Here is a 25,622-nt window from a genome sequence, read left to right on the forward strand (position 1 = left end):
CAGCTCTCACCAGCCGTGGACATCTGCCAGGGGCAGACCGGCCAAGACCCTCGCGCCTCTGTCCTGGAGCCAGAGCCCCTCGGCTTCCCCTCGAGGGCTCAGGTCTCCGAAGGGCGGGAATCCTGCTGACGGTGGGCTCCGACCTTGGCGGCGGCAACTGGAGAGCCCCCAGGAGGTGACCGAGAATGTCCCGTGGAAGGTCTTGCCGGCTCAGGAGATCAACTGTGGGGGACTGAACAAAGGAGCCCGCTCCATGCAGAGCACTGTGGAGACTTAGGGAGTAGGTGTGGGACAGGAAGAGGCTGCAGGAGGGGGTCTGAAACTCTCCTTAGTCACGGACAAGCTCCTGGTGACGCCCCCTGCTGGCCCCCCCTCTGAGTGGCAGGGCCCAGGGCTTTGTGTTGAGGCAGCTGGTGAATGGTGACAGGGCGGGCATCTGCCTCCCCTCCTCTCAGGCAGGGAGGGTGTCCTGTATGTTGAGTATGTGGAACAATGGAAGAGCCATCCTAGGTGTGTGCTGGTTGAATGGTTTAATGACTGTTGAAAGAAAACAGAGAGGAAAAGGCATGTGGACACAGGTGGATTTGGTGTGGGGCAGGCTCCACGTGAGGTGTCCAGGGTCACCCAGCTGCAGAAATGCTGCTTGTCTTGAGTTCCAGAAAAGAGGTTTGAGTGAAAGGTACAGATCTGGAAGTGAGACAGCAGATTGTAAAAGAAGGGAAGGGGCGGACTGAGGTCATTCTGGGAAGGTGCTCCGAGAACAGGAGAAAACGTGGTCCGAGGCTCGCATTCCTGAAGGGCATGTTTGAGCGTCCCTGCTGCTTTGCCCATACTTCATAGCTGTGTCTGGTCTCTGCAAGAGGAGAACGCAGGTGCATTTTCCTTGCAGGTTAAAGAGCTCTTTTCTTCTCTGGGAGTTGACTGTAACATCTTGGAACTTGATCAAGTTGGTAAGTAGGTAGAACGGTTTGTACCTGTTGTTTGTAATCAGCGCCCACAAGATTGACTTCTTTCCTTGTATTGCCTTGTTCAGTTCAGTTTGCTCCCGTCTCTTTGGGTTCAATGAGCTGATTTCACCTACCTGCAAGCTGAACCCCGCAGAAGATGAACCTGTATGTGGAAATACTTTGCGTGGATTTTTTGTGTACATTGTCTGCATTTGAGGGGGGAGTGGAAGGCAGCCATATAAGGTAGTGCTGGTGGTCCTCAGGCGTGTCTGCCCGCTGTCCAGCCGCATAGAGGACACTGTAACAGAACGAGGCGAATTTGCCTGTCTCCTGAGCGCAGCCCCAGGAGGGCAGGCGCACCAGTGTTCCCGCTTTCCTGCTTCTGAATCCCATGCACTTTCCATGGGTGTGCGTGGAGAACAAAAAAGCCCAATCTCTGCCTTCACGAAACTTCACCCCTCTCTTTAACCAGGTCGCTTTAATTAGTGAAATGCCCTTGAATCTTTGAGACTTTGCTGAAGAGTTTACCACATGGGGAGCCTGAAGAACTGAGGGCCCAGTTCAGTTTTTAGGAGTGGAGGGTATGTTTTGGACTATGAGCATAAAGATTTTTTCAAATGTAATTGTTGGATATATTTTCTGTATTACCACCATTAGAGCATATATCATGTTTGTTCTTTAAAGATGATTCTTATCTGTCTCTGCCTGGCCAGTGGATTATAGATCAGATTCTAATTTGAAAGTGTTCATTTTGAAAGGAGTCAGGAGTCTGCTCTTTCTTCTGTACAGCTCCCTTTGAACCCCTGAGTCATCGCTTCGTGACGCCGACGACACGCATGTGGGCATCTGAGTGTCGCAGCACTTCAGCTCGGCTTGCAGCGCCTCGGAACCTTGGCGGGGTCTTAACGTCTTTGATCTTTTATTCCTTAGATGAGGGGGCCAGTGTCCAGGAGGTTCTCTCAGAGATCACCAACCAGAGGACTGTGCCCAGTATCTTTGTGAATAAAGTGCACGTGGGTGGTTGTGACCACACTTTCCAGGTAAATAGTACCGTGTGTTTCTGAAGGCTGTCTGTCCAAATTTTGTTTTAAGAAAATATTCCAGAGAGGTGGAAATGGCTTTCACAGATCTGTTCATTTGTGTCTTTTGGAGCTTGTAAAATTGAAAGCTTCCCTGGTGGCTCAGATGGTAAAGAATGGTAAAGAATCTGCCCGCAACGTGGAAGACCCGAGCTCGATCCCTGGGTTGGGAAGATCCCCTGGAGGAGGAAATGGCAGCCCACTCTAGTATTCTGTCCTGGGAAATCCCGTGGACAGAGGAGCCTGGTAGACTACAGTCCGTGGGGTCCCAAAGAGTCAGACACGACTGAGCGACTAAGCACTATAGGATGATTATCAGATAATCGTGATTACTCTAAGAGAAATTAGCTTTTCTACCAATTCAAACTTTGAATGCTGAGAAGGAGAAGGTTTTGAGTGAGGTTGGAGGACAGAAGGGTGGGCTGCCCTGCTCTCTCCCTCCAAACGGGGACAAATGAGGCCTCCTCCCGCCTTGAGGTTTAGGGAAATGAGGTCAGCACTGGCAGTCCAGCCCAGGGACCACTGCTCTCCTACCGTGGCTGCTGGCCCCGAGAGCTTTGTGAAACTGTTTGGTTCCTGGAGTGCAGAAATGAACAGGAATCATTCAGTTACATAGAGATAGATAAAAATTGATATGTAATAAGGACCTTATTTTAACTAGCTGTTTGCTTTTATTAAACTCTGCTCTTAGATCCTTTATATATGTATACAAGTAGTAATCATCAATGGTGATGGATTGAATACTTAGGTTTAGATTTAATTAAGAATTATATTTTTGGGACTTCACCAGTGGTACCTTGGATAAGAACCTGCCTGCCAATGCAGGGGACACAGGTTCGATCCCTGGTCCGGGAAGAGCCCACACGCCGCAGAACAACTAAGCCCGTGAGCCGCAACTACTGGGCCCCAGCACCTAGAGCCCATGTTCCCTGACAAGAGAAGCCCCTGCAGTGAGAAGCCCACGCCCCACAGCTGGAGAGCAGCCCCTGATGTCTGCACCTGGAGGAAGCCTGCGCAGCAGCAAAGGCCCAGCACTAGGGCTACAGAGACGCCAGGTCTCCTCGGCCCTGGGCCGCAGCTCTGTGCGAGGTGGACCCCCTAAGAGCTCCCGAGGGTAGGGGGCTGCCGGCCGGGGCCACGCGGCCTCCCTGGGTCTGTGGCCCTGCAGCACTCGCAGGACGAGCCAGCTTGGAGACAGCGTGATGACTGAGCAGCCGACCTCGCACAGACAGAGCTGCTCAGTCTCACGTGGAGCCTCCGGCCTTGTCCACGCTGCTTCTGGCCACAGGGAGGGCCATGGGGACAGCAGCTTGTGCCTCCGGGTCAGCCCTGACCTTTCCCAACGGACGGAGCAGAAGGCTCATGCTGCACAGGAACTTGCAAGATTTCAGTCAACTTAGGAAAAATCAGGGAAAAGCCCGCCGTGCACGTCCCGCCGGTGACGCGTCAGCACTGCTCGCAGAGAAGGCCAGTGCAGGCGGACGCGGGCAGAGGATGCCACTCCTGGGCTTCAGTCAGGCTCCTATGCTCGCCCCTCACCAGCCATCCTCAGGGCCAAGTGCTGGTCGAAAGGAAAGTCGCTTCAGTCAGAAAAGCCGGCATCTGGGGAGAAGGGGACCCACGTCCCAGAAGGAGCTTGCAGGATTCTGCTGGGCCATGGACGTTTTTAAACGGGAAAGCGGTAATAACCTCAGTTAATCGCTAAGGTAGAAGGTCAGCTTCTCTGTTGTCTTGCATCGTGTGCAGGCCTGCTGACACCTCCAGTCCTACTTGGCACGCTGTCGGGCCCTCTCAGCCCACCGGCACGCTTGCTGAGGGGAGGGCGCGCGAGTCACTCACTCTTTAACTAGTCAGTTCTTCATGCTTTTTTACACCTTTTAACCCAGGAAGGGAGTCCACTGCTTAGCAAGGTGTGTGTACCTCTAGTAGAGCAGGAGTCAGGGGCCAGGCTAAGTGTCACCTGTTGAGCTCACCTTTGTGGTTAAGGTCTGAGGAGAACAGAGGTGAGCCAGCAGAAAGGGCCAAGAGAGCTGCTTGCGGAGCGAGCTTGTCTGACGTGGGACAAGGCCCGACCTCCCCGCCATCGGACATGTGCCTCACTGTTGGGTGATAACCAGTGCCTGTGTCTGCTCTGGCGTCGGTCTGACTAGTTGGGCCCCACTGAACACCCTCCAGATAAATGCACAGTCTGGCTTACCTGCACTGCAGGTCAGCTGTCCCTGAGGTTTTATAGAAGCCGTGTGTGCTGAGTCCGCATGGTCGTGCCGTGTCCTGTCCTCTGATTCCCCCCAGGCACATCAGATAGATGCATAGTCTAGCTTACTGCACTGCAGGTCAGCTGTCCCTGAGGTTTTATAGAAGCCGTGTGTGCTGAGTCCGCATGGTCGTGCCATGTTCTGTACTCTGATCCCCCCAGGCACATCAGAGTGGTTTATTGCAGCAGCTCCTCCAGCAGGATCCAGCGTACGACTACGACCTCATCGTCATCGGTGGGGGCTCTGGGGGCCTCTCGTGCGCTCAGGTGAGAAGAAGCAACCCCCGTGGATGGCCTTCCCGGTGATCGCCCTAAGCCTCTCTTCTGCCGTCGATACTTAGGCCTTTCCAGTCTGCGCTGCTGTTGTTCCATGGCTGGGTTAACAACGAGGAGAGACTGTGTCTCGTCACAGACACAGTCTCATCCTTCAGGGGAAGGTCGGGAAAATGACGAGGTCTCCGTGTGTCTTTGTTTGCAGGAAGCCGCAGTCCTGGGGAGGAAGGTCATGCTGCTGGACTATGTGGTCCCATCCCCCCGAGGCACGTCCTGGGGTGAGCGGCTCTCCTGCTGCCGTCGGGGGGGCTTGTTCTCTTTGGTTCTCGTTGGTCTCCCTCAGTCCTCACCACAGCTCCAGAGGGTAACCCACCTGCCTCGGGCTGAGGACACCATCCCCGGTCATGTGTTAACAAGAGGAGATGGCAGAAAGATAACACAAAAAAGATTAAGGAGGATCTTGCAAAGGGAAATTCCACGCCCCGAGTGTTCCACCACGTCTGCCAGGATAACTTTGCACCCACATGGGGGTGTTTCATGTGGTTGTGGCCTCAGAGTGGGGTGTACCCCATCATGCTTGTCTAGGGTGGCCGTGACGCTTTTCTGTGTTTCTGCATCGATGTTATAACTGGCACCCTGGCTGCAGGAAGCTCAGCTGAGTTAATGTGCGCTCACCCCAATTCTGTCTGGTGCACACTTGTCCTCCTCCTCCTGCCCCCTCCCCATCCCGGGCACAGCCCTCCCTCCTAGGTGCCAGGGGGACGCGCTCTCGGGGGGCACTGATGTGAGTGTCTGTCTCACCCTGTGTTGGTGAGAGTCCAGGCGGCTGGCAGCGGGTGGTACCAGCCCAGAGCAGTCAGGGTTCCCCAGGGAAAGGCTGGAGGCTGGCCCTGCCTGGCCTCAGTGCAGCGTGTGCCCGGTTAGCCTGACCCAGTTCTGACTACCTCGTGGTTGGGACTCAGGTGGAAGTCTTGGATTCTGTCCCCAGGAAATTGTTCAAACGCACGTCAGAATTTGCTCATTCCCAGGCCTCCTGCAGGGACCCTCTCGGTCAGCAAGTTTGACCCTCGGTCACCATAACACAAATCATTTTGTGTTATGGTGTGTGATGGTGACCCCACAGTCGTCAAGTCTGTTGTTTCCACGTTTTAATAGCACCCACTCTGCATGTGTATAAGCCACATGAACACACACGTGCACACACAGCATCACAGCTCTGGCTGTCTCCCTCAGGTCTTGGGGGCACGTGTGTGAATGCTGGCTGTATCCCAAAGAAGCTGATGCACCAGGCCGCGCTGCTAGGGCAGGCGCTGACCGACTCCAGGAGGTTCGGCTGGGAATACAGTCAGCAAGGTGGGTGATGCGTGGAACAGTCCATACTGGGGGGAAGGAGGGAAGGACAGGTTTCTTAGAAACGCTTGCTCTTTCTGTTTCTGTATTTGACTTTTACGTTAGTTTAATAAACACTTGTTAGGCGCTCACATGTGCCAGCTGGACCCAGGATTCCAAGACGGTCAGTGCAGACCTCCTGTTGGGGCCTTAGGGCTGGGGAAGGGATGTTGCAGCCCCGGCCATCCCAGACGCATAGCAGAGGGTGCGGGAGCTTTCGGGGCAGGAGTTAGAACTCGAGTCTAAGGAGAGCGATGACTTAGGTGGAACGCCGCAGGCAGGCTGGATGCAGCAGGGTGGAGTGATGTTCACGTTGGCCTGGAGGTGGTCCAGGGGCCTCTGAGCACGTGTGAGAAGGCGGAAGAGTGTGGCAGGCCTGGAACACATGGAACAGTGAATGGGGACGTGAGTGGATGAGGTTGGACAGCTGTTGAGAAGAGTGTGCAGAACTTCTGTACCAGCAGTAATAACTGACAGCAAATGGAGTGACGGAAATCACAGCAAAAATGACACAAGGACTTGGAAGACACTCCACTGGGGGTGTACAAAACAGACAAGGAAGTATGAAAGCATAAGAAAACTACGCTCTGATTTTGGAGGGAATGTTTGCATATTGTGAAGACATTATCTCAGAGTTATTTCGTAATGTTTGTTTAAAGTCCAAGGAAAAATGTCAGAATTTTTTTTTTCTTTTTGGAACTGGACAGATTATTCTCAGTTTGTATCGAAAAGTAAATGTGTGAGGGTAGCTGTGCCACCTTTGAGGAAAGGGGAGCGACTTTTCTATCTGAATTTAAGATGCCGTTGCTGCTTGTGACACGGCCGAGCGGATGGGTGACACAGTAGAGTGGGTCTTCCATGGACCTGCCCCGTCAGGGCCCCGGGGACCTTCTAAGGGGCCCAGCCTCCGTGGTCCTGCTTCTGACTCTGCAGGTCTGGGGCGGGGGGTCCCCAGGAGCCGTATATCTCAGCCCACTTCTAGGGGTGCCAACATGCAGGCATGTTGTAGAACTTCTGAGAATGTCTTTTACGCAAACCAGAAGCAGAGGTCCCCGGGGCCATGAGATGCATGGTTCTCTGAGGCCCAGGAGGCTGGCCTGTCTGGAGAGAGGGGCTGGCAGAGGACGTGAGCCCGGCGGAGAGCTAGTCAGTGGTGGTCGTCACCCCGGGATCACAGGCGTGGGGTCAGGGAACACAGTCACCAGACTGACCATCTGGACCACACGGTCGTAGACCTGTTGTCCTGTTGCTGAGATTGTGGGAAGGGTGACGTGACGTCTGGGCCATAATCACTGACATCACCCAAGTCCCCACGCACAGTGACCTCTGTCCTCCCCTGTGTTATGGGTTCCCTCAGCCTGGTGGGTGAGTCTCTGAGAGCACTGGAGGGTCAGGGTCCAAATGGGACCAAGGGTGAACCCCCAGTCGGCCGGGTTTGTGGTTGGGGGTCTCACCCAGCTTGACGGGACCCTGGACCAGTGTTTCCCTGGGGGACATCAGCAGATGGCGTGAGTCCAGGCAATGAGCCCCCTGGCTGACCCAGGAGTAAGGAGGAGCCTTGACTCCACCAGCCTCGCCCTGGCTTCAGAAGGAAGTGGGTGAGCTCTCGTCTCCGCTCCGGTGTTCACTGTCACAGCCCTGCCCGCAGGGGACCCGTGTCCCACCTGTAGATCCTGGGGCTGGCCGTGGGAGGGCTGTTTCCCACCCCACTCCATGGATTTTCATCATGTTCAGAACTATGCTTTCTACATGTTTGTAATATGAAAGAAGCTGTGTGTGTTAGCTGCTCAGTCGTGTCTGACTCTTTGCAACCCCATGGACTATAGCCTGCCAGGCTCCTCTGTCTATGGGATTCTGCAGGCAAGAATACTGGATTGGGTTGCCATTTCCATCTCCAAGGGATCTTCCCGACCTAGGGATCGAACCCGGGTCTCCTGAATTGCAGACAGACACTTTACCGTCTGAGCCACCAGGGAAGCCATGGTGGCTGTAACTGGCGTAAAAAGACTTCTTGCTGATTATCTTCTGTTCACTTCTGGATCCTTAAAGCAATGGATGCGCGTGTGCGGTGTGTGACTTCACGGTGGCCGAGCACCCCTCACGCCCACCCGCCCCCGATCTCTCCCCAGTGAAGCACAGCTGGGCCACCATGACTGAGGCCGTCCAGAGCCACATCGGCTCGCTGAGCTGGGGCCACCGGCGGGCTCTGCGGGAGAAGGCAGTGAACTACGTCAACTCTTACGGGGAGTTTGTCGAGCACCACAAAGTCAAGGTCAGTCAGGCCCTGGCCCCGTTGGTCGCCCCCCTTACTTCCGCCTGCGCCGCGGGAACCCGGGCTCCGTGGTCCGTGTGTGAGCGTCCTGGGGTCCAACCACTCTGGTACCAGATGAAAAGTGACACTTGCTTTGCTTTTTTCAAGGCAACCAATGAAAAAGGACAGGAGGCGTTTTATACCGCTGCAAAGTTTGTCATCGCGACAGGAGAGAGGCCGCGCTACTTGGGAATCCAGGGAGACAAAGAGTACTGTATCACCAGGTGGGTTAACTAGGCCGTCTGCCTGTAAGTTGCATTACATTTGTGTCTCCAGAGTGTTTGCTCCCTGTCTCCTTTCACAAGAGATTTGCGTTGATGACAGTGGAAGGGCACACAGGCAACGCTAAGAGCACGGATGCACACGGGGTGTCTTCAGGCCTCCAGGCAGGAGACTGAGTCTGGGCTTTGGTTCATACTTGCTGGAGCCCAGAGCGAAGCAGCAAATGTCGTTAGCTTCAGGGTTTCATGTCTGTGTGATAGTGATGGACCAGGTGACTAGGAGAACGCTGGGATTCAACAGGAATTCCCAGTGGACAGTTGTCAAGAGGACCTGTGACCTCGATGTATAAAATAGGACGATTGCATGCTTTCTCGACCAGATGCACTTTAAGAAGTACATTTTTCACTGTGTGGCTGCTCAGGCTTTGCATGTGGTCCCGTTGATTCCCAGTCGCCTGGCTGGACGTCCTCCTCCGAGGGGGGGACACGCCTGCAGCTCCCAGGGCCGCTCCCCCCGCGCCCGTGCGCTGGCCCCCGGCGCCGTCCCACGGGGAGACCTTCTCTTTGCAGCGACGACCTGTTCTCACTGCCCTACTGCCCGGGCGCGACCCTGGTGGTGGGCGCGTCCTACGTGGCGCTGGAGTGCGCGGGCTTCCTGGCCGGCCTGGGCCTGGAGGTCACGGTGATGGTGCGCTCGGTGCTCCTGCGGGGCTTCGACCAGGAGATGGCCGAGAAGGTGGGCGCCTCCATGCAGCAGCTTGGCGTACGCTTCCTGCGCAAGTTCGTGCCCGTGGAGGTGAGTCCCGGCTGCGGACCGCCTGGGCCGCCGCCCGGCCCGTCCAGCTCCACGAGCTTGCCTTCTGTTTGGTTTTTTTAAAAATCCTGAGGCATGCAGGATATAGGATATCGAACCTGTGCCCCCTGCAGTGGGGGTGTCGAGTCCTTACCTCGACCACCATCTCCAGGAGGGAGAGGGCCCTCCTGGGGCTTCTCATGTTACCCTTGTTCATGCTGCTCCCCGGGGACCCTGAGGATGGGGCGCCCACCCTGAGCCTCAGTGCCCGCTGTGCCCCTCCCCTCCCTGCCCACAAGTCACGTCTCTGCTGCTGGCTCTGCGAGCAGCTGCCTCAGCACACACCCACCTGTAGAGCCGCCTGCTGGGCCTCTCCGCCTGAATTCCTCTCCATGTTTTAAATGCAACAAGACAAAATAAAGCTCCTGACTTCCCGCCCCGTGTCCTCCCGCTTCTGTCCTGGCCTGTCCCCGTGCTCGGGAGGTGGTCCCCCGGTGCACACGGTCGGTGCTGTCCGCTCTTCCCGCTCACCCAGCGGCTTGTCTCTCCCTCGACCACCCTCAGGCCGGTCCTCTTCCTCCATCTGCTCCGTGCAGACGGAACACGCCCGCCTGCACACACACACGCCCTGCGCCCCCCCGTTCTGTGTCCCCTGCGGAGAGAATCCACGCACTGTCCATCCTCACCAGGTCCAGCAGCTGGAGAAGGGCCTGCCCGGGAGGTTGAAGGTAGTGGCTAAATCCACGGAAGGGACAGAGACGATGGAGGGCGTTTACAACACGGTGAGTGTCTGCCAGGCGAGCAGGGGTGGATGGACACGCTCGTGACTTGGCGCAGATGAAACATGAGGGGAGATGATACCAGGGTGGACTTGTTGACTCTCCGTGAGACTCTAGTACATGTGGAATGTGTCGAGCTGTTGATATTTGACGGTTTTTGGTGGCACACGAAGAATACGATGCTGAAATATGCGGGTGTGTGTAACTGTGCAGGGAACAAAATCTGGACGCAGGCGTGAGTGGAAGCCGCCAGTCGTGTCCGACTCTTTGCGACCCTGTGGGCGATATAGTCCATGGAGTTCTCCAGGCCAGAACACTGGAGTGGGGAGCTGTTCCCTTCTCCAGGGGATCTTCCCAACCCAGGGATCAAACCCAGGTCTCCTGCATTGCAGACGGATTTTTTTACCAGATGAACTGCATGGGAAGCCTGGAGGCAGCTGTGCCTGCCTGCTTTTACTGCTCACTTCTGGGGAGTTAGATGTCTTATACACTTCTGCATTTGACTGTTTTTGCAATAAGCATCGATTATATTTTATAATCAAAAGCAACAAAAACAAGCTATGTCAAATCTCCAAACAGTGTGAGTAGTCCATGGACCCTTGGGTGGCCGTCGTTATAACTCAAACTCATGCAAGTCAGACAGCAGCATTTCTTGTGTAAACTGTAGTTTATCGCTAACCTGGATCAAACTGTTCATTTATGTTTCATAAACTCTAACAGCATGATTTCTTTCAACTAAAAGTGAATGATGTTGTGAGGATGACCAAAGCCAAAGATAGGTGTAAGGAAAACAAACATAAGAACCAGCTCCTGTTGAGATTTTGATCAGGGTTGTGATGGATGTGTAACCAGGTAGAAGCATTTGATTCTGCAGTATCCAGGCTTACGGTTCATGGTACGTCTGTCCTTTGACCTAGGCCGTCTGTAATAGCCCCCAGCAAAGTTAGTACACTTCTCTATAGACCTCAAGAATATCTTCTGTTAGATTTATTCCTAGGTACGTACATATTTCTGTATAGTTACAAATGGTGTTTTTGAAAAAGTGTCATTGCCTTTCACAGTCTGTTGCTGATATATAGAAAGGCTGCTCAATTGTGGGTTTCGATTCAGCACTCAGTAATCTTGCTGAGCCCCTATTTGATCACGTGTCCTGAGATGGTTCGGCGTCGTCTTTGTTAGGCATTCATGGCAAGGACTCACTCCCTTCTGTTGACTGCTTCCTTTTCTTCCTTCTTCCCGCATGAGGGCACCGGCCATAGCCCCTCAGGCAGTGTTGACAAGAAATGCAGACCTAGACACTCCAGCCTTGTTCTCGGGGCCGGGAGGGAGGTTTTCAGTGTTTCATGGTTAAAGAGTAAGGTTTTCCATAGGGTTTTGGTAGATATTCTTAACCACGGTAAATAAATCATTTTCTATTTTTGTTTGCTAAGTTGTTTTTTTTGTTGTTATTTTGGTTTTTTGTTTGTTAAAAGTCAGAAGTGGGTGTTCAGCTGTAAGAATGTTCCTTTTGTGGCTGTTAATGATTATTTTTTTCTTTAATCTGTTAGTGTGTTGCATTACATTGATTTACAGTCAACTTTATATTACTGGTGTAAATCCAACTGGATAATGAGTGGTTTGTTGGTCCTTTAATGGACCGGAGCCTGGTGGTTCCGAGAGGAAGAGAGAGAAAGAGGCTGACATCCCCTGGTTTCGCGGAAAGCCAATAGAGTGCTCTTCGGGCTCGTGCTGCTGCACGTAGGCACCAGGCGCCCTCTCGAGTGGGTGAAGGCACAGTGCGCCTTCTCGAGAGGGTCTTAGAAGCCCGGGCAAGAAAGTGAGCTCAGAGGGCCTCCCCGCTCCAAGGAATTAGCCAGATAGAGAGAGAGAGAGAGAGAGAGAGAGAGAGAGAGAGAGAGAATAGAAAGACAGACACGGGGACCCAAGCTCTGATGGAGCAAAGGTGTTTTAATCAACATGGTGTGTGCATATAGGTGGTTATTCTCACCAAAGATAAAGATTAAAATTCCAGACTTACAAAACATAAGACATCCCTATCAAAGGGAGAGTTGCAAACAATCACCTTTTACCGTATGGCTCATAAAAAGGAAGAGGGTACTTATCACCGTAATGAGAAATGCCTGGATTCCTCAACCCCGGGAAAGGCGTGCCTCTCCTCTTAATTCCTGAATATTCGGGAATTAATAAGGGCCAGAGGGTTCCTGACAGATCCAAAACAGCACACAGGAAGCCTCTTGTTAAATGCTTCCTGACAGTGGTTCTTTTTATATATTGTTAGATTTGGCTACTTAAAATTTTTGTATCTATATTCATGAATTATATTGGCTTATAATTTTCCTTTCACATATTGAACTTCCCAGATTTTGATACCAAAGTTATTCTAGCTCATGAAAGAAGTCTGGAATATGTTCCTTCTTTTTCTATTCTCTAGAAGCATTTATGTACTACCAGAATTGTTGTTTTTGTTCAGTTGCTAAATTGTGTCTGACTCTTTGGGACCCCAGGAACTGCAGCTTGCCAGGCTTTCTATCTATCACCAACTCCCGGAGCTTGCTCAAACTCACGTCCATTGAATCAGTGATGCCATCCAACCATCTCATCCTCTGTCATCCCCTTCTCCTCCTGCCTTCAATCTTTCTGAGCATCAGGGTCTTTTCCAATGAGTCGGTTCTTTGCATAAGGTGGCCAAAGTATTGGAGTTTCAGCTTCAACATCAGTCCTTCCAATGAATATTCAGGGTTGATTTCCTTTAGGATGGACTGGTTGGATCTCCTTGCAGTCCAAGGGACTCTCAAGAGTCTTCTCCAACACCACAGTTCAAAAGCATCAGTTCTCCGGTTCTCAGCCTTCTTCATGGCCCAGCTTTCACGTGTGTGCATGACTACTATAGCTTTGACTATACAGACCTTTGTTGGCAACGTGATGTCTCTGCTTTTTAATGTGCTGTCTGGATTTGTCATAGGTTTTCTTCCAAGGAGCAAGCATCTTTTAATTTCATGACCAGTCACCATCTGCAGTGATTTTGGAGCTCAAGAAAACAAAACCTGTCATTGTTGCCACCTTTTCCCCCATCTATTTGCCATTAAGTGATGGGACTGATGCCATGATCTTAGTTTTTTGAATGTTGAGTTTCAAGCCAACTTTTTCACTCTCCTCTTTTACTTTCATCAAGAGACTCTTTAGTTCTTCACTTTCTGCCACAAGGGTGGTGTCATCTGCATATCTGAGGTTGTTGATATTTCTCCCGGCAACCTTGATTCCAGCTTGTGCTTCATGCGGCCCAGCGTTTCTCATGATGTGCTCTGCATGTAAGTTACATAAGCAGGGTGACAATATACAGCCTTGCGTGTTTGATAGAGTGGGCCTAGAATGTTCAGTGAAGATATGTTCAGTTTTCCTTAACAGTTGAAGGATTGTTTAAGGCTGCTCTTTTTCTGCCAGCTTTTCCTGTTGAGTCATGGCTGATCTGGAGCCGTGCCGTCCGCACCCCTCGGGGTCTGTCTGTGTGGTGTGTGTTGGTGGCTGGTTCTTCTCCAGATTCTCTTTCAATTATAGGCTATTACAAGATATTGAGTCATTTCCTGTGCTATACAGTAGGTCCTTGTTAATTATCTACTCTGTATACAGCCCTGTGTATCTGTTAGCCCCAAAGCTCTAATTCATCCCCTCCTGCCCCTTCCGCTTTGGTGACCCTGAGTCTGTTTTCTGTGTCTGTGGGTCTGCTTCTCTGTGAAGAAGCTCATTTGTGTCATTTCTTTCCGATTCTGCATATAAGTGACACCAGGTGACACTTGTCTTTGTCCGACTTCCTTCACTTAGCGTGATGACCTCTGTCCATCCATGTTGCTGCCGTGGCATGATGTCTTTTTCTTGGCTGAGTAGTATTCCACTGTCTATGTTCACCACATCTTCTTTATCCATCCATCTGTCCATGGACACTTAGGTTGCTTCCTCCACATAAATTTAAAACCAGCTTTCCAATTTCGAAGAAGTGCTGGGATTTTGACTGAGATTGTATTGCTTATGATGATGAATTTGGTAAAACTGACATCTTAAATTAACAGCATTGATTTTTCCTGTACATGAACCTTTATATTTTTTCGATTTATTATTTTTGCAAGTTTTTTAGTTTCTCTCAGCAACATTTTATCATTTTTCTCTGGAGGTCTTTCATGTTTCTGTTAAGTGTAGGTATTTCATATTTTTAACCTTCTGCAAATGATATTTTAAATTTTTAAATATTCAGTGGTTAGTTGGTAGTACATAGAAATACAAATGATTTTTCTGTATTGACCTTCTTAGGATTTGTTCTGCCTAAAACAGTAGTTTTGTTTCTTCTTTCCAGTCTGTGTGCATTTTATTTCCTTTTCTTGCCTCATTACCCTGGCTAAGACATCCACGTGGTGCTGAACAGAGACTGTGAGGGTCTCCCGTCTCGGGGTGAGTGAGGTGGCCTCTCTCCGCTGCGAGCGTGTACACCCTTGGGGTTCTGCAGATCCTTTTGTCAGGCTGGGGATGCGTGCTTCTAGTCCGAGAGCACCGAGGCTTTTATTGAAATCCTCAAGGGTGCTTAGTTTTGTCAAATGCTGTCCCAGCTTCTATTGGGATGAGTAAGTTTTTTTTATTTTTTATTCTGTTCAAATGATGAATTCCATTGATTGGTTTTTGTATGTTAAACCAGATTTGTATTTTGGGACAAAGCCCAAAATACTTGGTCACGATCAATTATCCTTTATTTATGTTGCTCTATTTTATTTGCTGGCATCCGTTAAATGTCTGGCGTCTGCGCTCATGGGGAGTGCTGGCCCCTGATTTCCTCTGGTTTTAAATCCTCAGCATTTCGCCCCGCTGGGTCTCGTCGCAGTGTGCGGGCATTCTCTGGTGGCGGCGCGTGGGGCTGCTCTTCCCGCCGTGTGCGGCCTTCTCACTGCAGGGGCCTCTCTTGTTGCAGCACGCTGGCTCCGGAGCGTCCAGACTCAGCAGCTGTGGCCCAGGGTTTGGTTGTCCCTCGGCACGTGGGCTTTCCCAGACCAGGAAAACCCATGTGCCCACATCGGCAGGTGGATTCCCAACCGCTGAGCCACCAGGGCTGTCCTCTTCCATTTTCTTTTCTTTTTACTGCCCTTGTCTGGCCTTGTGTCAGACGTTTACACCTTACAAACAGGCCTTGGGTGTTGTCCCTCGTTCTTGTCCTGGAGGCTTTGTGTATCATCGGTGTTTTTCTTAAGTGTCACATACACTTTACTAACAAGGTCACCTGGCTCTGGAGTTAACTCATGGAGAAGTTTATACACCGTGGATTCAGTCTCTGTGAGTATGAAGCCCTTAATCTGCTTGAGCTGCCATAGCATCTAGGGGTTGATCACATGGGGTCACAGGGAGAAAGTGGCCATCAGCACTCCAAGGAGAGAGGCCTCAGAGGAGACTGACCTGCGGACTCTTGGTCTCAGGGGTCTGACCTCCAGAACTGAGAGGAACCTCATCCGGGGTTCTCTGTTATGTTCTGAACTGGGACCACTCTTCCCTGGTAGCTCAGTGGTAAAAAGGCCGCCTGCCAATGCAGGAGACGGGCTCAATCCCCTGGAGAAGGGCATGGCTCCCCATTCCAGTATTCTTGCCTGGAGAACTCCATAGACAGAGGCTATAAGGCTGGCGGGCTACAAGGTCATGGGGTCACAAAGAGTCAGACACGACTTACTGACTGAACAACAATAGCCTTGTTGTACCTTAATCAACTCTGTAAAGGCCCATCTCCAAATACAGTCTCATTCCGAGGTCTTCGGGGTCAGTGCCTCGGCGTGAATTAGGGGAGGGGGCACAGCGCGGCCTGTGCCGTAGGGCTACTCAGAGTCATGTGGGTGTAAGTTTGGTAAAGTCTGTCTTTGCATCTATTTCATCCAAACTGTCAAATTGATTGGAATAGGCTGTTGATGACATTCTGTTGTTCTCCTGTCAGCGTCTGAAGGATTCATCGTGATGTTCTTGTTTTCATTCCTGGTGTTGATGATCTGTGTTTCTGCCATCTCTCTAAACACAGGTTTTGTTAGCAGTTGGTCGTGACTCCTGCACGAAGAAGTTAGGGCTGGAGAAGATTGGTGTGAACATCAGTGAGAAGTACGTTCCCTGGTGTTAGCGCCCAGCCCTGCTCAAAGCTCAGTGTTCCCACAGATCGCCCCTGGGAAATTCTGACTTAATTACTGAGATGCTTTGAATTTGTTTTGTAGTAAGTGATGCGTCAGCTCTGTATTATCAGTTATTTCATTAATCAGTTGATAACTCTTAATGTTTTCCTTAAATATTTCATGTATTAAGCAGTGACTTATAAAAAATAATTGTGGAAATGTACGCATCCACTTTCTGTGGTTTAGAATGAATTTGTCTGTCCTTGATCAGGCAAGGAGGAAAATTCCAAAGCAGTATGTTCGACTCTGGGGGAGGCCTGGCGCTGTCCTCAGCGCTCAGAAAGCAGGCAGCGGTTTGTCTGAGCCGTGAGGCCAGGGACGCTTGGTGACAGAGGCACACGAATGCCTGGCGGGGTCTTCCTCTCTGCCTCCTTCTTTTCCTGGAGGAGAGTCTGCTTCCAGCAGTGCAGAGTCAGTTGTAATATGTTTTTTCTTCCCCGAATGCAACAGGACGGGCAAGATCCTGGTAAACGACGAGGAACAGACCAGTGTGCCGTATGTCTACGCTGTCGGGGACGTCCTGGAGGGCAAGCCTCAGCTCACCCCGGTCGCCGTGCAGGCAGGCAAGCTGCTGGCTCGAAGGCTTTTCGGGGGCCGATCAGAGAAGGTTAATTTCTCACTGCCGTCTTTGGGACAACATCTAAATAAAACCATGATGAGGGGAAGTCAGCGCACGTGGCACCGCATGCTCGTTCTGCTGGGAAGGCGCCCCGTGCCGTGTGCAGTTCCCCACCGTTTGCCGACAGTTTTGAATAGATACTTTATGAGCATCTTACATTCAGGGTGTTGTCCTGGGTGACGTGGGGGCACCCAGGTGGGGCCGTCTTGTCTTCTTACCGGAGGGGTCGGGGAGCGCTTCCCGGGGCGGGGGGTGCTGCTCCAGCAGTGGGCAGGGCCAGGCGGCTTGGGGTGAGACGGGCTCAGCACGTGGCCTTCTCTCGGCAGGCCGGCCCGTCGCCCTGCCCGCTGCGGCGGAAGGGCTTCCTGCTCATCCTTGCAGGGGTGCGGCCCTGTGCGTGGCTGGGGGGTCCCGGTCCCACTGAAGCGGCCGGAGTCGGGGCTCCCCCGTCTGCTCAGTGACTCAGTCTCTGAACCGTGGTGGTGCGGGTCACCCGCACGGGGCCGTGCTCGCTCATTGGTCCTCCGTTTATAAGTGTACGCCGTGCAGATTTTCACTGTAAAAAGCAGGAAGAAACAAGAGACATGAGCTGTCTGTCTTGCAGTGTGACTACGTCAGCGTCCCCACCGTGGTGTTCACGCCCTTGGAGTACGGCTGCTGTGGGTACTCAGAGGAGAAGGCTAGCGAGGTGTACCAGGCGGAGAACCTGAATGTAAGATGTGGGGTTGGTGCGTTCTCAGACCTCGCCTCCAATCCACAGTTTCTCCTGTTGGCCACTTCTTATTCTGTAGTTTTGCAAGTTCCTATAAGGGCTGCATTGTAGGAAATTGTATTCCTGCTTTAGGAAAGTTGGGAATTAAATAATGTAAGCCCTGTTTCTGGCAGAGTGATCATCACACAGCTGGGAAGAAGGACGCAAACTGTGCACACAGGCTTTGATGCAGGGGCAGCATCTGCAGGGGGGCCTCGGGGGAGCACGCAGTGTCCCGGGAGCTGTGGGCAGGGGGAGGACCGGGGCTGGGGGGCCACGGCCGCTCCTCCTTCTCCTGCTGGGGCTCACATGTGCGTGTGTGTGTGTGTGTGTGCATGTCTGTGTGTGTGCACACATGTGTACGTGCATGTGTACACGTGTGTGTGCACGCGCACATGCACTTGCAGGTCATGCTTCTGTTCCTGCAGAAACAGACGCACGTGGCCTCTCCCCACGGCAAGTTCACTGCTAGCTCTGGTCTTTGGAGGAGCTGAGTGACCCAGGTCTGCTTCAGTCACACATCGTAGGGACGTTTGCTGGCCCGAGCTGGCTCTGTCCACCTTCCCCGCGTGGCGCGGCGGGGCCAGGCTCAGGCAGTGAGTGGCTCGGTGAGGGGCTGGTTCCGGGGCTGCGGGCTGTCCGGAAGCCCCCAGAGTGGCTCTCTGCTCCCCTCTGCCTCAGGGTCTGCTCACTGTGATGTGGCGGGTGGTCCCAGTGGCCTTCTCCTGCCTCCTCCCCACATGGGAGGGTTGGGGAGATGAAGGAGGTCAGAGGGTCAGAACCACTGTGTGTTTTCAGGGGCTGTTGTTTAGGTGGCGTTTTCAGTGAGAAGTTTCCATTTTAGAGGACGTAACCTGATCAGAGTTTATAATTAACTCCTGGGAATAATGAACCACCTGTGTGAGTGGTGAACTCTTTGTCGGGTCTCTGATGAGTGATGATAGCCATCGTGGATGGTAGGCGCGTGAGAGGAAGGACATAGGAGGCTGCACCCCAGGTGAAGGGGCGCGTCTATAGGAAGAACCCTCATTTATGGGCTCACTATCCATCTCCCCTAAGGCCTCCTGCACATCGGCGCACCCAGTCTAGACTTTGATTTTTGCATTTTGCAGGACTGAAAATTTGATCTATTAGTATTTTTGATATTCCTATTATAAAGAGACTTGAGGAAACCTTGCATAAATCCACATATTGTATCTTTTCAAGTGAGGAAATTAAGGTGAAGAGTGAGGGTAGACACAGTAAGACGGGATAAGAAGATGGAATTCGATCACAAAATTCATGCCATAAAGTCCTCCGGACTTTGATCTCTGATAAGGAGCTTGTATGTAGAATATCAAAGAACTCTTACAACAATAAAAGCCAAATAACCTGGCTTTTAAAAGAGCAAAGGGTATTTCCCCAGAGAACATGCACAAGTGGCCAGCAGACACGTGAAAAGAGTCTCGGTGTCACTATCATCAGGGAAACAGCTCACAAGCTTAGTGAGAGGCCTTGGGGTGACTTATGAAAGTCTCCACCATTTCTGTGGGTTCTGTCTTCACTCTGCTGATGGTGTCCCTTGGAGCACAAAGATCTTTCCTTTTGGTGCAGTCCGGGTCTTTTTTTTTTTCCGTTGTCACATGTACTTTTGATGTCACTTCTGACAAGTCATCGTCTGACCCGCAGTCGTGAAGGTTGATGCCTGTGTTTTCTTCCTAGAGTGTTAGGTTTTCAGCTCTGACATGTGGGCCTCTGATCCATCCTGAGAACTTTCTGTACATGTGTGAGGTCGGGGTCCAGCCTCATTCCCCCGCACGTGGGGGCCCATTTCTCCTTGAAGAGCTTCCTCCTAGTGAGGAAATACGGGCACTGATCTAGCTTACAAATTTCAGTGTAATTGGGAGGGTGGGTGGGAGGGCAGGGGCCAGGGAAGAGAGAGTGAAGCCTCCTGAGAGGAGGGCAGGCCAGGAAGCAGAGCCCGCCCAGGAGCAGGCAACCGCAGCGGGAGTGTGCTGTTTAGAAGCGTGCAGGCTGGTGACAAGCAGGAGGAGAGGCATTTGTGTCTGGGCGGCAGAGGTGGCTGGCCGTGTACCAGAGCTTTTAAATGTGCACTTCTTGTGCATATGTTGATTTAACAATTAAAACTCTTTTAAAAAGGCAGTAATAGGGAGATGATTTCAGGGGGCGGGCTGTGCCACTCAGCTTGTTAGATCTCAGTTCCCCAACTGAACTCGCACCCCCACGCAAAGAAAGCGCTGAGTGATAACGACCGGACCCCTAGGGAACTCCGAAGGGAAGGTCTGGACAGCGAGAGCACTGGGCGGAGGAGGGGGCCAGCGCTGTCGGATGGTACAGTTTATCCTGAGGGTACAGGCCCTGAGACTGTGCTGAGTGGCACACAGGTGACAGACAGACCGGCAGAACAGAATCTGAAGCCCAGGTTGATTCAGGTGCCTAGGAGAATTAACATATGATAAAGGCGGTGTTTTAAATCTATGGCAAAAGACGTTCATTGAGGGTGTTGGAGTAAGTGGATGGCATTCAGGAAAAATGTTAAGTTGGGCCCATACTTCATGCCCACTTTAAACCAGGAGGATCAAATACTTAAATGAAACAAAATCTTCGAAATACTGGAAGGAAAATCATAGCTAACACATTGATGTGAAGAGCCAACTCATTGGAAAAGACCCTGATGCTGGGAAAGATTGAGGGCAAGAGAAGGGGACGACAGAGGATGAGATGGTTGGATGGCATCACCAACTCAACGGACATGAGTCTGAGTAAACTCTGGGGGACAGTGAAAGACAGAGGAGCCTGGCATGCTGCAGTCCATGGGGTCACAGAGTCAGACACGACTGAGCCCCGAACAACAATGCGCGTGAGGGAAGGAGTGGGTGGGACACAGGGGGAGGGTCCCGCGCAGGACTCAGCGTGTCGAAGCCGGGAGCTTCCTGTTTCAGAGATCCTGTTTATAATCTCAGGAGTTGGCGCCATCTCTTTTCCTAACATTTGGAGTATATTTTAGGAATAATACCTTGGGGTGAAGAAGCATTTATCTCATGTTCCTAGTAGCCACAGACATTAAAAAGTTAGTATTAAAAGTTTCGGAGAGCTGGTGGACACACTGCCGTCTCTGTGTGACCACGGAGCCCTGCAGGCGTGTCTCCATGGACGCTGACCTCTGCCTCTCTCTTGCAGGTCTACCACACTCTGTTCTGGCCTCTCGAGTGGACAGTGGCCTGCAGAGACAGCAACACTTGTTACGCGAAGATAATCTGCAATAAACTGGAGAACGTACGTCATGTGGTTGGAAGCAGGCATGCCTTGATTTTAAAATGTCGCTTTTAGTCTCGTATCTGCGTTTTTATAATCTCCTTAAAGACAGCTCTCGGGGCTAGGCAGGAATCCTTGAGACTGCCACCCGGGTGCTGTGCTTGCTGGGATGGACCCGTGCCTCCCTTTCTCCGTGGGATCGTGTCTCTCTGAGGCGCTCTGACTGGCGGTGTGGCGCCTCAGGCTCTGCTGTGATCTGGGCCATTGACGACACAGCGTAGGCGCATCCGTCTGCATCTGGAGACACAGGCGTGCCTTGAAGACATTGCAGGTTTGGTTCCAGACCTGGCAATAAATCGAATGTCATGGTCGTGTGAGCCCCGGAATTGTTTGGTTTCCCTGTGCATATGAGGTCACATTTACACCAGACTACAGTCTTTATCAGTTGCATTCTGTCTGCAAAATTCAACGTACAACCTTAATTTAAAAAATACTTTATGCTTAAACAGTCTAACCATCAGCTGCGCCCTCAGCAGATTGCAACCCTCTTGCTGGTGGAGGGTCTGGCCGCAGCGCTGGGGCTGCTGACTGATCAGGGCAGAGGTGGCTGAAGGCTGGGGTGGCTGCAGCTGTTTCTCAAAACAAGATGACTGGGATGCTGGCCACTTGGAAGGACTCTTCTTTCATGAGTGGTTTCCCTGAAGCAGGCAGTGCTGTTTGGTAGCGTTTCACCCACAGCGGCACTGCCTTCAGAGCTGGAGTCCATCCTTCCAGACCTGCCGCTGTTTATGCACCAAGCGTGAGTCGCGTCCCGAGTCCTGGTTGTCAGCATGGCTGTGGTCACAGCCTCTTGCAGGAGTGGCTGCATCTCAGGAACCGCTGTTTGTGCTTGTCCGTCGGGAGCAGCTCCTCCTGCGTTCGGTTCATCCTCAGGTGGCAGTAACTCAGCCCCGTCTTCAGGACCCACTTCTGACCCCAGTTCTCCTGCTGCTTCCAGCACGTCTCCCTTCCTTCCTCCAGGAAGTCCTGGGCCCCTCGCTGTCACCCACGGGGGCTAGAGTTAGGTTCTTCCAAACGCCTCTCAGGTTTCTGTTCTGACCTCATCCCACGAGCTGCGATGCTCTTATAACATCTGGGACGGGACTTCTCTCCAGAAGACCTTTGGTCCACTCTGCCCGGATCAGCCAGAGGACTCACTGTCTGCCACTCACTGTCTGTGGCAGCTGCAGCCTAGCAGAATGGATTTGTCCGATAATAAGACTTGGAAGTCAAGATTGCTTCTTGACTGCTGGACAGCAGAGGGCTGTTGTGTTAGCCGATGTGAAAGCAACATCCATCATGTTATACATCTCCATCAGAGCTCTGGGGTGGTCAGGGGCATGTCATTTGGAAAGGGCATTCCTATTTGGAAAGGAATCTTTTCTTCTGAGCAGTTGGTCTCAACAGTAGGCTTAAAGTATTCCCTAAACCATGTTGTAAGCAGATGTCATCCAGGCTTTGTTGAGCACAGAGCAGAGTCGATTCAGCTTAATTCTTAAGGGTCCTGGGGTTTGGGGAGTCGTAGGTCAGTGCTGGGTTCCACTGTGTCAGCGCCCGACACGAGAGCAGCCTGTCCTCTGAGGCTGTGAAGCCACACTCTGACTTCTCGTCTCTCACTGTGAAAGGACTGCGGCATGCTCAGCTGTGTCAGTCGTGTCCGACTCTTTGTGACCCCATAGACTGCAGCCCGCCAGGCTGCTCTGTCCGTGGCATTCTCCAGGCAAGAATACCAGAGGGGGTTGCCATTCCCTCCTCCAGGGGATCTTCCCCACCCAGGGATGGAACCCAGGTCTCTCACATCTCCTGCATTGGCAGGCAGGTTCTTTACTGCTAGCGCCATGAACGCCCCAGATGCATCTTTCCATCCACGTTGGAAACCACTGTGTCGGAGCTTCTGGGGAGGTTAGGTCTTCCAGGTAAAGGGCCACAGCCTGTGCGTCGGCGCTTGCTGCCTCCCCGGCCCCGCGGTGCTGTCTCTGAAACGGTTCCTTCCTGAGTCCCTGCGAGCCCGCTCCGCCAGGTCCCACTGCCCTGCAGTGTCCTCCCCCCTCTCTGCCTTCACGGAACCGGAGGGGATCACGGCCTTGCTCTGGAGACTTTGATCGGGGGATGTGGGGGCTGGTCTGGTCTTCTGCCCGGACGCCGGGGCTGTCCCCACCCACATCAGCAGGCAGGCTGCTCCTCTCCCCTGCTCCTGCGCTTGCTGGAGCAGTGCTCCCAGTGCCTCGGAGAGCTGTCCTCCCGCGTTCTCAGCCTGGCTGACTGTCCGGCTCAGGAGGCCCAGCTCTCGGCCTGTCCTGGCTCTCCACCTGCCCTCCGCATTTCCAGCTTCTGATGTCAAGGAGAGGCGTGTGATTCTTGCTTCCATATGAACGTTCAGAGGCCATCGTTGGGAGATTATTGGCCTAATTTCAGTGTGTTCCTCTCCCAGGGAAGAGGGAGGCCGAGGAGGCGGAGATGGGCTGGGGGCGGGAGCCAGTTGGTGGAGCCGTGGGTGAAGGCCCCCATGTCACGTGGACCTAGTTCGCGGTACACAGAACGGTTACAGGAGCACCATCACAATCACAAGGAAGAAGTCTGAAGCAGTGTGAGAGTTCCCAGAGTGTGGCGTAGAGCACCAAGTGAGCGATCGCTGATGGAAAGGCGCTGCCGGGAGACGTGCCCCGCACGGCGTTGGCACGGCCCTGTGGTCTGCCAGGAGCAGAGCTGTGTGCGACTCAGCGTGTCTGCCTGTAGCCAGGACGCCTGAGAGCCCCCCGCCCCTCTGTGGGGACAGCAGGGCCCCTCGGGGCCAGTGAAGAGTGTGCGAGGCTCTGCCAGGACGGGGCGCCTCCCTCCTCAGAGTCTGAGATTCTTTCTGGGGAGGTCGGACATGAAGTTGCCAATGATGTGACCTCATGCACCCCTCCAAGGGTCCCTCCCGTGGGGCCTGGAGACTCCGGGCATCGCTCACGCCCCCCCCAGGGAGTGCCAGTCACTGTGGGGTGTTCTTTCGCAGGCCCGCTGTGGGGGCATAGGCCTTCCCCTGGTGCACTGTGGCCCTGAAGCTCTAGATGGGGGGAGAGAGATGAGAGCTGTGGATTGGGAGACCCAGAGGTGCCCGGGATGAATCGACTGCCCCCGGTGTGTTGTGTGGGGGTGAGGGGAGAGGGCCCCCCACTCCTTGGTGTCCGTGCCCCAGGCCAGGAGTGGGGCCACTGCTCGGAGGGCACGCACCCTGGTGTGGCTGTTAGCCCTGACTTTTCAGACTGTCATTCAGCACTCTCTCGGGGTAACTGGAAGTGTCCACCAAGCTGGGAACCCGTCTGGGCAGAGGTGCACACTCTTCCTGGTGGGTTGGGGCTCACGGTATCTCGGGGCACGCGCCCAGGGCTCTCCCCGCAGAGTCTCAAAGGCGCGGGCTCCTGGTGGTGCTCTGGGCTCAGGGCGGTGTTAGAGGCGCTTTTCTGGGGGAGATGCTGTAAGTGAACTTGGGATGACGAGGCTCCTAGTCAGGGCAATAATCTACTGGCTTCCTTTCTGAAGGATCGGGTGGTAGGATTTCACGTCCTCGGACCGAACGCTGGGGAGATCACGCAGGGGTTTGCCGCCGCCATGAAGTGCGGGCTCACGAAGCAGCTGCTGGATGACACCATCGGGATCCACCCCACGTGCGGAGAGGTGCGCCCCCGGGCCCCGGGGACGGGGAGGGCCTGCTGTCTGCAGCTGCGTGCTCCCAGGGGCGCCGTCAGCGCCGCGCTCGGGACGCGTCCTCCCGAAGCTGGCGTCCGCACAGCTGCCTGTGAATCGCTGTCTTTCCTCCCCTGGACAGGTGTTCACCACCTTGGAGATCACCAAGGCATCGGGACTGGACATCACGCAGAAGGGCTGCTGAGGCTAGGCCCTGCCGCCCCGTCCTGTGCCGCCCCGCGCGGTGAGATGGCGCGTGTGGCTCAGGACGCCCGCGGGCTGCCCGGGGACAGGAGGCGGGATGGCACGGGGGGGGGGGGGCCTGCTGCCCGGCTGGGCTGGCGGGAGGGCAGGCCCGCTGCCTCCTTGACGTCTTTGCTCAGAGCCTCCAGGTGAGCCAAGACCGACCTCTGCCCGCCAGCTCCTTCGCAAGGCCTCTCTCGACTGACTCACCCAAGTCAGCGCTCCTGCTTGCTGCGGTTTGACCCCCTCCCTGTTGCTTCCGCGGAAACAGTCTCTGTTATGAAACTGACTCCCGTGGGCGTGTTCAGCATGTTGAGCTTCAGAGTAATATGAAAACATTCTCAGTACTGTGTTATGGGAAATCTAATTTAAAGTTATTTAAAACGGTTCTGTTCACAGTCTGTTTACTCACAGCCTCGTTCAGCAAATGACCAGGTGATGTCAGGGGCTTCCCTTGGGGTGTGCACGCCCGTCGGCATCTGAAAGGGCTGGAGGTGGGAAACATTCCCTGGGGAGGAGCCTGTTTCCTCCCGAGCAGACCTCCCAGCCCCAAGTCCAGGGTTCCAGACCACGGTGTGGTCCTGGGCTCCGCCACCCACTGGCCCACTGGTCCTGTGGTCAGAACTTCTTTTTAAAAGAAACTTTAGGCCAGTAAGCAGGTCGGGGTCACCATCTGTGCACGGGGTGTTTGCCGCCCTCCCCAGAGACGGCAGAGGGGGCTGCAGAGGGGCGGGGCGCCCGGCTTTCCGGTCTCGGGGTCCAGTTACTGAGGAGACGCGAGCAGGCAAGGGGGAGCAGCTGCCGTGGCAGCAGCACAG

General features: G+C 53.3%; 1 protein-coding gene across 1 annotated transcript; it reads left to right on the forward strand.

Annotated features, from left to right (window-relative positions):
- The first annotated feature begins 3,369 nt into the window (after positions 1-3,369).
- On the forward strand, positions 3,370-25,191 carry TXNRD3 (thioredoxin reductase 3). Its single transcript, XM_061129052.1, has 14 exons — positions 3,370-3,707; positions 4,443-4,547; positions 4,759-4,831; positions 5,787-5,906; positions 8,072-8,214; positions 8,362-8,477; positions 9,045-9,270; positions 9,957-10,049; positions 16,084-16,160; positions 16,679-16,835; positions 17,452-17,559; positions 20,779-20,874; positions 24,418-24,552; positions 24,704-25,191. The coding sequence occupies exons 3-14, from the start codon at positions 4,786-4,788 to the stop codon at positions 24,764-24,766; spliced, it is 1,380 nt and encodes a 459-aa protein (XP_060985035.1). The 5' UTR covers positions 3,370-3,707; positions 4,443-4,547; positions 4,759-4,785; the 3' UTR covers positions 24,767-25,191.
- The last annotated feature ends 431 nt before the right edge of the window (positions 25,192-25,622 follow it).

Source organism: Dama dama, chromosome 24 (genome assembly GCF_033118175.1).
Source record: "Dama dama isolate Ldn47 chromosome 24, ASM3311817v1, whole genome shotgun sequence".
NCBI lineage: Eukaryota > Metazoa > Chordata > Mammalia > Artiodactyla > Cervidae > Dama > Dama dama.

Excerpts from the sequence above, each read along its gene's own strand:
- TXNRD3 (XM_061129052.1), top strand. The coding sequence starts at position 4,786 with ATGCTGCTGGACTATGTGGTCCCATCCCCCCGAGGCACGTCCTGGG. Across the intron at positions 5,907-8,071 it reads CTGGGAATACAGTCAGCAAG|TGAAGCACAGCTGGGCCACC; the intron begins GTGGGTGATGCG and ends ATCTCTCCCCAG. Across the intron at positions 16,836-17,451 it reads TCGGGGGCCGATCAGAGAAG|TGTGACTACGTCAGCGTCCC; the intron begins GTTAATTTCTCA and ends TCTGTCTTGCAG.